Source organism: Lepisosteus platostomus, chromosome 21 (assembly GCF_059453375.1).
Source record: "Lepisosteus platostomus isolate fLepPlt1 chromosome 21, fLepPlt1.hap1, whole genome shotgun sequence".
Lineage (NCBI taxonomy): Eukaryota > Metazoa > Chordata > Actinopteri > Semionotiformes > Lepisosteidae > Lepisosteus > Lepisosteus platostomus.
In genome coordinates this window covers 11,444,948-11,457,794 of record NC_142631.1, presented here as the reverse complement: position 1 = coordinate 11,457,794, position 12,847 = coordinate 11,444,948, and the positions used below count along the sequence as shown (strand labels likewise).

At 38.1% G+C, this 12,847-nt stretch overlaps 1 protein-coding gene across 5 annotated transcripts in view; it reads right to left on the bottom strand.

Moving 5' to 3' along the window:
* The window catches only part of LOC148644042 (adenylate kinase isoenzyme 1), a 54,295-nt gene that overhangs the window by 12,462 nt on the left and 28,986 nt on the right, over window positions 1-12,847 (bottom strand). For 3 of the 5 annotated variants that reach the window (XM_088615499.1, XM_088615500.1, XM_088615501.1), the window contains exons 7-9: window positions 11,682-11,772; window positions 9,153-9,217; window positions 1,621-1,660 (exon numbers count right to left, since the gene is read on the bottom strand). In XM_088615499.1, coding sequence (XP_088471625.1) covers window positions 1,621-1,660; window positions 9,153-9,217; window positions 11,682-11,772 — 196 coding nt within the window. Of the gene's footprint in view, window positions 1-1,620; window positions 1,661-1,867; window positions 1,891-7,908; window positions 8,058-9,152; window positions 9,218-11,681; window positions 11,773-12,847 lie in introns of those variants that run through there. The other 2 variants (XM_088615503.1, XM_088615504.1) reach the window with 2 other exon arrangements.

Sequence of the window (12,847 nt, the reverse complement as noted above, 5' to 3'; positions counted from 1 at the left end):
TATACTAATTTTATACAGGGATCCTACACTGTTTCCAGCATTAGGGTGGCACTATCTTACTTCTTATATGTATAAGGTCGCTAGAATTTCCAGCAAACTAAAATTACATTGCAGGGGAACCAGAACATGGCAACCCAGTGTTACTATCAGATTTACATTTTTATTAGCCAACCATATCTGGGTTTGAGTAGTTCAAGTAAGTAGTTGTGTCAGCATGTGTAGGCTGCAAAGGAACAAGTAAAGGTTTATTCCATGCTGAAAAGAAAAGAAAGGAAACACAATGTTTCGGCTGTGGAGCCTTCTTCAGGTGTGAAGTTAAGTGGGAGAAAGAAGTCGGGCCTTGTAATAACAGTAATAATAGTGTAATAGAAACATACAGTATGGTGTAACATAGCCCTAAATACAGTAAAGTACTGTAAGTACATTACTGTAAGTATAGGCATATTAACAAATAAGGCCAAAATATATGAGGTGTTTCTGACTCTAACGCCATTTAAGCCCGGACCCTTACTCATTTAGGACTCCATTCAACACAAGATTTCCAATAAAAGAACACTTGTCAAAAATTAATGTTACCTTTCTTGATACATTCTCTTTGTTTCGGTGAGGTTGCTTAGGCTTTTCAGACAAATATTTTGATTCAGTGAAGTAAATTCTCCAATCCAATGAATGGAAGATTGTGGTCTTTGACAAAACCCTGAACCCTATCCCTAACCTAAGCCGAACCCTGAGCTAGGGTTAGGGTTATGATTCCCACAAAACGTAGACAATTTTTGATGGCATGGCTGTGTTTTAGGACAGAAATGATATTTAGGACAACAGTTATTTCAATTATTTTCTATTGACACCTGAAGAAGGCTCCACAGCCGAAATGTTGTGTTTCCTTTCTTCTCTTTTCAGCCTGGAATAAATCTTTGCTTGTTCCTTCATATCTGGGTTTGTTTGTGGAGTGAAGTCAAATGTACTTTTCTTAAGGTGAAGTAATGTGTCGGTATTTGCATGGCTGTTACAGCTCCTAGCAGTAATGAAGATTGACACTTCTAGGCTGAATAACAGATTTAGCTCAGCCTTAAATGACCTACTGTACAGATAAGACATGGACCTTGCAGCTGAAATTGCCACACAGTGAAACTCCAAGGCAGAAAGAAGGTTCTTAATAGAAGACACAGAAAGTCCTAGAACATGCCACAACTTGTAATGTAAAGATGTCAGTGTCCTGTAACTACAGTACTAATGAAAAAAGCAGAGCAAGGAGGGTAAATTGTGAACTCTTGCTGCCTGAAATCCAGAAGTTTTAAAGGTGCTTTTTACCTACAAAATGCTTCTCTTCCAACTCTTTTAATTCTGCTGCCTTTGTCTGCAGCCTGATTAATGTGCAACGACTAAGATCTTTTCCAATGTAAAACAAATAATCCAGATCTGTCCTTTGGTAAATAGACACGTGTATGAATGAGGAGAAAAGTCATCATGCAAGTTCTCTGTCTGTAGATAGTGCTTTATTATAGTAGTATAATAAAGTGCTCAATTCACTGCTCTCACCTCCAAGTTATATACAGCAAGGCTTCACAGTCACATTTATTCTTTCAAGATACAAAATGGTTAAGTGGCCAAATGTATTACCTGCCATGGTGATGTGTTCAGTGTTCTGAAATCCTTCGATCTGCCAAACCAAGAAACAAAGAAAAGGAATATTATATGCATGTTATCTCGCTTAATTCAAACCACTTTACACTACTGGTTCAATGGAGTTTAACATTCTGTTAATAACCTTGTGCTACTGGAGCTACCAAAGTGCACAATATCAAGATGGGGATTTCGATAAGATCACCCTTTGGCGGAGTGGGACTTCATTTTAAGTCACACTTACCAGGATCTGCCATGGGAAAAAAAATAATTTCACAGAGTGGTTCTGTTTTTTCCTTACTATACTGTATTCTCTTTTGTTCTACAGACAGTAAGACAACAGTCAGAGCAGACAAACAGGTTAAACAGGGCGTTCCCTGACTCCATATTAATAATTGTGTAATTATTGCAAACTAATTTAACCCTATATATGTAACTGTTGTCTATCAAAATGGACTTCAATGCTTTCCAATCAAACTTATAAATTTACATGATAATTTATTCAATATTTTATTCTGAGGACCCACATCACCATGAATGATCAAAATTAACAGGTCTATCAACAAGAGAGCGTAATATTTACTCACAGTGCAAAGTTTCTTGTAAAACGTATATAACTTGCATTCAGGTTAAATGAAAATTTTTTTAGCCAATCAACAATGAAAAAGGAATTTCAGAAAATTTGTTTTTATGTTTGACCTTAAGGATGCGACGTCAGTGTCAGTGCACATGAGCAGTTCCAGTTTTTGTCTTGTTTTGAATAGCACTCAACCTGCACTGACCAAGACAAACATTCCTAGAATGATATCTAAGGAAACACTTTTATTAGTGTGAGAGACCTGCTGTTTTCTAAGGGACAAGTGTGTTTGCAGTAAAAATAGTCTTTCCATTTCTCTGCTTCTTTGCCAAGACTCAAGTTTTAGTTTGGGGGAAAATGCATCAAACCTTTGAAACAAACAATAATCTTCAGGGTATATTGGAAGTAAAGTGTATTTGACTAGCTCATTAAATGACACTGTAACCTTGAAAGTGAGTTAGCCAGGACACTATGGTTATAGAGACTGATTCTTAATAACGATAGCAATATAGTTTTAGAAACTATAGCAATAACACAATGCATTAATACAGGTGCAGTGCTAACTGAAATCTATATTGTAGTGGAGCATTAAATGTAATTCTGTTTTTTCTTTTCAATAATTGATGATTTCAGTTTGGTTGTGCTCTGTTGCTCACAAACCTTATTTATAACAGGGAATTTGCTATGTTTTAGTTTTCATCCAATAACTAAGGCAATGAACTGGCTAGGAGTGTTAGTTGTTAAATGCTGCACTCAAAGAATAAAATATATTTTAGCACTTTTTCTTGCAGTCTTTCTAATATTAAAAAAAGGATGTTTGCATACTAGCAGGTTCCTAACAATCATATTCATGATCAGTTTACTAGAAATGACAAAGAATGTGTTAAATGTCTGCCACTAAACTGTGTTTATTACATTATGTACATGCTGACCTTTCAATTAATTCATAACAAATGAATTGTAGGCTCACTTGGTATTGTGTTTTACAATTAAATTTTTTTGCTACAGGATATTAAACTTGTCTGTCTTTTCAGGAGAGGACCATTCCCTTAATTGTATAAAAAGTGAAAGATATGAATGATAAGAACAAAGAGAAATTATTTCACTGCTGCTTTTCCAGCATTCAGTGTAGAAGGAACAGAATCTGTAACAACTGTAACAGTAGTAGGGTGTCTCAGGAATGCTGGAACTGGAACCAGAGATATCTAAGCCCAGCCTGGCCAGCTGATTCAGCTGATATCCCTACACACAGTACTATACAAGCCTCAGCCTGTCTGAACACAGTGAAAGAGCAGCACAGCCAGTTGTAAAAACTCTAAAAAAGAGCACCATCCTACTTGAGCTTCAACAAAAATGCAGCATCCTCTATCCCCTGAATAATAGGAAACGGAGAAAAATTCTAGTATAAGTACTATTATTATTTATTTGACTGAACCTTTTATACAAAGACATTTCTACCCCTTTATGCAATTAAGAATCTTACTGAAACAATCCTGAAAACCAGGATTTGAACTTGCAGCCTTCAAAATGAAAGGTAGTCTTTCATGGCTGTTTTCCTGTGTCTGAGCAGACAGTGCCTAAACTAGGTGATCTTTTGAAAACTAGCCATTGGTTTTTAAAACCCTATTTTTCCAGAATAATTCAATTTATTTTGTAAAGAACACGACACAATAAAAAGTACCTGGTGTACAGCAATAACGACAGAGAGAGTAATAGTAAGAAGTGTGATTTCAAGGTGAACATTACAGTGGACTGTATTGGGCTTTTAAATAAGAAGAAATCAGAAGATTGTGATATTTATTCTAGACCTTCATAATGGGAACAAATGGCATAATCGTAGAGTTCTATATATAGTGTACAGTATGTAAAATATTTAATGTTGACGTTCAATGGATGCAATGCTTCTTACTTACAAATTCTTCATCCAAAGTATGGCCGGAGTATGGAACAAGCTACCCATCCATGCTGTTAAAACCAATTCTCTGGTTTCTTTCAAGAAATGTCAGCATACAACAGCTGGATCACTAAGCTCCCAACCACCAAACAAGCTAGATGAGCCAATTGAGCTCCTCTAATATGTCAACTTTCTTCTATTCTTACTTTATTTTATTACATGCCAGCATTCTCTATTTTCATGGGATTCATGTTGTGTATTTTTATAACAGGCAAGTACAGTAGATAAACCTTCTTTGCTCATAGGGGAAGCTCTTTTGCAAATGCAAGCAGATGTGCCTGAATATTTTTACATATTTTCTCAAAATCAGCTAGCTGATGAGGTTGCAGCTTTTTGGCATTAACTTAAGTACCCGCAGCCTGAGATCTCAGAGGCAAAGATGGGACTGGTTAATACTGGGATGGAAGCACTCCCAGGAAAACCATGTTGCTGCGAATGGTGTTGGTGGACTAGCAAGAAGCACTCTTTTCTCTGGAACAGAATTTCAAACCTAACGTCCTGTTTGCTACACTGTGCTCTGGGACAGTGCCACTCTTAGAACAAGACTTTAAACCAAGATCCTTGCTCTTTGGCCATTAAAGAATCCACAGCATGGTTTATAAGAGTAGGAGTCTTATCCCTGGTGACCTGGCTAATTTCCACTCTGACCTCTTCTCTTTCCCCCATAACCTTCTGTTCTTGTGCTTGTACAATCTAATTTCCTTAAAGTTCCCCCTGAACTGGAGAAGAAATTCAATTCCTCTCTTCGCCACCTGACTGCCATGTGTTGCAGGTCAACCAGGAAGGTGGCTGTGAATGATGTAGCCCTCCTCCTATTTCTAAAGAAAGCACTTTAGTGTCCTTTGGAAAAGCATTATAACAATTTAAGGAATTATTTTTATTACCTAGCAACTTTCTAATTCAAGTTGGCACCCTTGACCACACTACAGGTTTTGGTAAGATTTCTACAAATGCACATGATGTCAACTAATTGTTTTATCCACGGAAAATAACTGACATGGTGTGACTATAAATTCAGTATATACTGTACCTACAAATAAAGTATAACTTCATTTCTAGTCCCCTTTAAAAGTGTCAGATTTGTATAAAAGACACTGCTGCTTTATCAAAGTAGTATTTGCTGTAACCTTAAAAAAATCTATAAAGGATTACCATGATAACCAGCAAATGCTGTCCAAAGTTGGTTTTGTTGGCAGTTATCTAATAGTAAACAAGTCATTCTAGGCTCTCAAGCTGACTCATTGTGGTTAAAAAGTGCGGGAGTGTGGCAAACTTGCTCTGCATCACACTGTTAAGAAAGCACACACCATTTATTAACAATATTGGTACATAAAGCTCAAAAGAAATACCCGTACATTTTATGCTGAATGCAGTGGATCATTTCAGAAGAAAAGTATATCTATCTAAAGATACTATTATAATACTATCATATTTTAAAATAAAACAAATGAGAATAAAGCAATAAGTTTAATTAAGAGTTATTCATTATTTATAACTGCCAGGCTTAAGGGGCAGTTTTGCACAAATAAATCTAAGTCCCACATTTCACCCTTGCTCACAAGTGCTCTCTTTGTGCCTAGCGACCTTTGCCCTTTCCAAGTAAATGTCACCCAAAGCCCTGAGTCAGGATTGGGCTTCACTGTGGCTGAATGGCTTCTCCAATTAAGGCATCCTAACCAGAGATAGACAACCCATTGGCATTCTAAACATGTCACCCATATAAACTGACTCTGATAGTATGACCTAGTCCCTAGGGCTGGTATATAGAAAGGTTTGAGGTCTATTTTCAAACTTAATTGCAATATATGAACAATTAATCTTGCGTTTTTGTGAACTTTCCAATGTTAAACGTTTTTTAATTGCCAAAAAGTACAATTGTTCTGTATGATGGATTAAAGCCAGGATGTCCCCTGCACTGGAAAGAGTATACAATTACTGGACAAGTGAACCTCATGTTACTACAATTTTAGATTTTGCGGTGGAAACCTTTTGGTATTTAGAATCATTTTGTATATATGCTGCATACTGTGCACACTCTTACACTCTTGGGTGAAGAGACAGTTTCTCAGATACTGGCTGTGAAGATCATCACTTCTGTGTTGCAGAACTTGACACTGGTGATTGAAATTATAGAAACAGCAGTAATTAGAGATATACATTGTTTCCTGTACATGTATGTAGATAAACCAGGCCTCTGTAGGTATTAAAGTGCACATTTTTATAAAGACACATCCTCAGTAGGCTATGCTAGATGAATTGAGGAGAGCTGAAAAATTTGTTTCAGATGTGATACAGTGGATGTGTTTCTTTCACATGCACAGTACAACACTCACAAATTCAAATATGACCACTTACCCAGGGTGGAAGTGTGATACCAGATAAATCTCACCAAAACAGCCAATCACACATACAGTATGTGCACATTGCAAGTCACTCAGTAAACAAACATATTGAGAACTTTTAAAAGCTCGTTTGCAGTTGTGCACACAGCACTCTAAGGAGACATTAATTTACTTACTAACCCTTCCTTCTAGGGCTTCTACCAATAGAAGAAGTAATTCTTGTCATGTAACATTCTTATGCAATAATCTCTGAGTTTTGCAATGTGAAGTGTAGACAAGATTTGTAAGGTAGCAAAGTGGAACAGTAGTTAGGGACCTGGATCAGGCCATGAATAAAAACCTTAATGCCCTGCTACTGTACGTAACTGGTTCTGCAGGCAATCATTGCAAATGAGAATTTGTTCTTAAATAGCTTACCTGATAAAATAAAAGAATAAAAAGCATGTTTCCATATGCAAAGGGTAATTAGTTCTAGTCCTAGTTGTGTACATTTAGAAATCATACAGTTCAGTTTATTTGTCATATGCATAAGTGCAATTAAAAATACTTTACAAGGCATCTTGTTTATTTATTTTTAATAGCCTCTCTATCTTGATGACTTGAAACTGTGCATCCAGGTGTGTAAAAAGGTTTGCAAACAGGTTAATCTTCTCATTATTGCTCTCTTTCCTGTCAGAGGTGCTGTTATGGACTTTTTGTGCCTGCCGGGGAAAGGCCACTGATCAAAACTTCCCATACTGAAAATATGCAAAAAAACTTCATCAGTGTCTCAGTCCAGACCAGCAAAGAGTCCGTGTGTCACAGATTCTGCAATCTGTATTTTTGCAAAATGTCAAGTAGTTTTGCAGCAGACTACCTTCTGACACCGCGTATTCACCTTGATACAATATGAAATTATTTTATAAAAAATTCAATTACATTATGTTTGTCAAGTGACTGTATACAAGGAATAACTCAGAGAACAGAGCCACAATTCAATTGTTAAGCTGGTAAACTGGTGCTTATCTCTTTGTCTGATGATACTCTTAATACTGTCAGGAATGGCGAACAAGGGAGAAATGTGAAAGGATTCAAATAGTTATCTTTGCCTCTCAGAGCTGAAGATAGTAGCTGGCCACCTGTCTTCCTTATTCACTGCCACCTTTCCATCATGCACAAACAGTCAAAATGACTGCTGACAGGGACTTCATGGGAATGGAGGAGGTGGTGGGGGGGGGTATATTTTGCACCCCCTCCACACCATTGCAATAGCGAGGCTCAGGTCACCCTAAGTTAGCCACAAGGCCCTCCTTGCTTCCTCCTAGTGCCCTGCAGTTCTCCACACACCCAGCTCAGTGCAGTCACAATACGCCAACCACAACACAGTATTTCCTCCTTCACCTCTATCTGTTTATTCTCTGCTCAGTACTGACCTCTCTGCGAAGTGCCGGCTCCTGTCCAGCAAGCGAGGCTGTTCTTGTCTGTCTAAGCTGTCTCCCTGCTGCACGCACCCTCCCTCTTCTCTCTGCTGGCTTTATATAGAACTCCAGCACTTGGGCCCCGTTGCATTGTGGGAGGAGGGGGGAGGCTGTGCGAGTCTGTCCTTGTCTGGTGAATAGGCTGTTCCTGCATGCCTGCTTTGCATATCAACCAGCTTTTGCACTAAGTACCGCTGAAGGAAGGCTAACTTCCCTCAGCTCAGGCATAACAGTTACATTCACAGAGCAAGGAGGCAGTCAAAGATAGGAGACTCCTGCATAACGAGTGAGATAACTGAAGCAATAATTCTGTATTGAACTGGGACTTTTAAATGACTGTTTCCCTTCAGCGTTATGGGCACCCACTAGTCAATTAAATACAGCTTCCAACTGTGAGGTAACAGGGATTGTCTTTTTTGAAAACCAGTTTTTTTTTATTAGTTTGAATTTTCAGAACGGAGAACGATATCAAAACAACTATAACATTCCCTCCGAACATCGATCTGCACACTCAGAAGCTCCAAACTGGAATCGGTGAGCTTTGAAAGAAGCACTGCACAATACTGATTCTGACTGCTGCAGGTGCACTCCAGGAACTGTGAACCGGAGTAGTGCAGAGCTCCTCAGACACTACATCAGGATGAGACAAAATCTCATCAGGAGGGGGAATTTGCAATTTGGCAATACAACACCAGTAACTTTTTAGTTTTGTGAAAAAAAAACCCAGCCAGATTGTGTGGTGTGTGACCAGGATTAGAATAATCTTTTAGAAAGAGCAGTAGGCGATATTTGGGAGTTACAGATATTTTCAAAAATGTTTTCATCCGGAGCAAAAGGTGTTTCAATTTCACTGAAAGCAACTGAACATCTGCACAACTCCTCCTTTGTTGAAAATCACTGAGTGAGAAAATAACTGGATAACCTGAATGCAAATAAGCATGCAAAATATATGTTTCATAATAATGTTATGTTTCACTTAAAGATAAGACATAAAAGGAGTGTATTTTGTGGCTAGAAAAAAATGGAGCATCTTGTATTTGGTAAGAGAAAGAAATTGGAAGTCATCATGAAAATGTGATCTTTAAATTCGGCAAGGGGAAATTTGTTTCCACCATATGAATAAATGAAACTGTGCATATTTTCCCCAAAATCTATTCAAGTTATAAGTTATTCCTCATATTATAAGCAGCAGTTCTTACCTCCACCATAGCACTAGAGGGCTCTGCATCTTCGTTGTCTTCTAGAAGATCAGGGTCAGTGTATCCTGCACCAGGCACACAGAAAACAACATGATAGCACCTGAAAGGATGAAACCTCTATATGCTAGCTGAGAAGTTATATTTGGCTATTGCACTAGAGTATGTAGGAAATAATGAAAAAACACAGTCTAATGTGCGCTGCACTCATTCACTGGAGAGAATGACTACAAAGTAGACTATTATTTAGCACGTGTAAGCTGCCCAGAAACGGAGCAGACAATTCTGTTAACACTGAAAATTCAGAAATGTATTCTCCCTACCAGAACTGGACAGGCCTACACTACTTTTTTGATTTGTGGTATACTATAATCGAAAAAAGAACAAGGTAATTTTTTCACAAGTATTTTTTTTTAACTACAAGCTGGGCAGATGATATGTATTTAAGAATTAGAAGGTGATTTGTCAAATCTTGAGTGTATCATGTTTTCAGAATACTGACAAGAGAACAAAATAATTAATATTTTGTTTTTGTTTTTGAAGCTGCCATTTGTTTTATACATAACAGTTTCCCATATATTGACACACACAAGTATATATACAGTATATCATCTGAATTGATTAATCTACAATTAGTCCTTGTATTTTTTCTGAATTTAACTATATTCTTATAATGACTGATGACCAAATAAAAAACTCACATACCTCCAGAGGTATAAATCATTGAAGCTACATACTGTACAGTATGCCAACGCACAATGAAAATGCAACAGTCTAAAGTTTACTTCGGTAGTTCACTAGGCACAGACATAATGGTTTTGTAGTGTGATGTTATGGAAACTTTAAAAAACACTGGTGTGTAGAAAATGAAATTTGAATGCCTTTAACTAATACAAGGAGGGCTAATCCCACAATGAACGGCCAAATTATGAGGAAATAAATGCAGGACAAAATCTGTTTCTCTTAAGTGTTGGGGAATATAGGCGCAAAAACAGTACTTTTCACTGCTTTTGCCCATCCATATCCCCTGTTCCTAGATTAAAGTGCAGTTTCACCCCCAGTCACTCTGAACCCCCCTATGGAACTGACAGGCACTCCAGTCCCAGTGTGTCTCCTGTCAAGTACCCAGTGGGGAAACAGCAACTGCTACACTGCCCCCCGCCTGCTTCCCAAGTCACTGAACACCTCTTCACGACCAGCCTGGCTTCGGACACCAGTCATGCAGTCTTCTTATGCAGTCTCCAATCTGCAGCTCCACTAGGGGGCGTCTCCCCCAGGCAGAGCGCAGTCCAGCTCTTCTGAACACCCACACCTGATCTCCTGGTCTAAAGGGCTAGCCCTGAGCCCTGAGGGCACAGTACCTCTTGTGTTGGGTTTTGGCTGTAGTCAAGTGCTTTCTTGTGAACTGATGGGCTGATTCTGATACAAGCTTTGTGGTTCCATCTCACCAATGCCATTAACAGTAAATAGTAACAACTACTCATCCTGGTTTACAACCCAGCTGCAGATGCACAGGGAGAATAGCAGAACTCCCCATAGCAACACAGCCAGAGGCTGATCAGGTCTACAGTCACAATACATTGCAAAGGTTTAATTTGAGCAGAATTTTGTCTGTAAATCTGTTTTTTTTATTTACATTTTTTGTATTTTCATATCTACAGTACATTTAACATATTTAAATAATTGATGACAGCTGAGTGCTGCTTTTGTGTATCAGTATATTTAATGTTTTCTCTTTTGCAGCACGAGAGCACTTTATAAGTTGCAAAACACATGGTAAGCATTCATAAGAACTATCTGAGAGCAGCACAAATATTTCTATTGGCCTGTCAGTTGCTGTAGCGACATAAAAACCCTCTACAATTTACACATTAAAAATGTTTCAATACCTTTTTGTCGTGATTTGACACCTACAGGCCCAGAAGCAAGAATAATAGCACATGTATTTTTCCCCCAGTGTTGACTTACAGTAACAGTAATCGGAGCAAGAAAGTATCAACAGGGCAGTGCCACTCTCTCTAGGTGAGGGCAATGTGATGCCACCGGTAGAACTGTAGCTCCCTCTACTGTTCAATGACCTGCAAACATTTTTCTTTCCATTCTAGTTGAACTCTTCATAGGTTAATTGAATTAATTATTGACCTAATTGGTCTTCAGCAGGATTGTGGTTCTCTAGGGCCTGGAGTAAGTCCACATATCCATTTCTTCAGTTTCTTCTTAATCATTGTTATACCTCATGTACAGTAGCTCATATGTCTTTGCTTGCTTTCAGTTTCTTATCAGCTGTTGTTCCTTTGAGCTACTGAGTGGAGTGTTGAAAAAGTCACTGGATTTCTGGTTTTTGTCACTTTTGTCTTAGTATGTCACAATGATCTAATTATTAATCAGGGAAAAATGCATGTGGTCTGAAGAGATGTTTTTTCAGCTTCATCACAGGCACAGAGGCTCAGCCCACGAGAAACCCCATTAGTGTGAGAAAATGGAGAAATGATGTCAACATCCTGCACATTGCATTACACCCCCCTCTCTGACCTTCAGTCTCCAGGCCCTTGGGAAACAGCCTCTCCTCCACTACTGCACTTATGTCAGCAAAAATATCATCCTCTTCCCGATCAGCATCAATCTGGAAGAGTGAAGCAGGTAAACAGTGAGACAAAAACAGATGTACAGAGGGTCACAGAATTCCTTTAGCAGCCTAAAGCAGCATAACCAGGTACCATACGGTAACAAAGGTGATATTGCCCTGCATTAAGTAGTCAATAGAAAAATAAGGGCACAAATGTATATCCTGGCTTAAGTAAAAAAGCACAGACTGTAAAGGCAAAATATTGAAAACTGAGTTTACACCAAGTTAGAATTCCTCCATATGATACGGTAATCCTGACACAATTAAACAACAATGTCTTTTGCAAAAATGTGAAGCTTCAGAACTTCTCTCTACAGCACCATGATCCATATTCAATTGTTTTAAGTTCTAAATCTACTCGCACCCCTTCACTCTCTTTAAGCAGCAGAAAATGAATAGTGAAAGAGCTCTTTCAGACGAAATGAGAGAAAATTGCCTGGAATTGACAAGACGGGTGATAAAGCTTTGAATTCAAAACATGAAGGTTAGTTGTTCTGGCACAATAAAATAAGGAACTTCACTTACTTTATTTTGAAGTGTAAAGTCTAATGTATTTAAGAATGTAACATTCTTATGGAATTAATACCCGATTTAAATGAAAGTATCCAATGCTTTTGAAGGACATGTCTGAACTATCAAAGACAAGGTGTTTTCTGGGCTGTAGGGGTTTGGGAGACATTGATAAAAAGGCATGTCTGGTTAACCTTAATTAAGTTCTTTGTAAATCCTTAAGAGTTATTAACAGTTCAGAAACACAGTATAAGAGACAAGTAGGCAGAGGCAGAGAAACACCAGGAGTTAAGAAGGAGTAGAAAATAGAGAGACAAGAAGCATGCCAGGTGAGAGGACATTTTCCAAATCAAACATGAAGACCTAATTCTAGCTAAGTATGAGAAGCTTGTTTGAGAGAGCTTGCCATCTGTTATTTTAAACTCAGATTTCCTTTATAAGGAATTCCCAGGCTTAAGACATTCTCTTCAGGTTTGTGAAGCATTTTTAGAAGGTAGAGATAGAGTCCTATTCAATTTGGAGTATCCAGATTTATTGGAAGAAATATGTAGCTCTGGGTTAT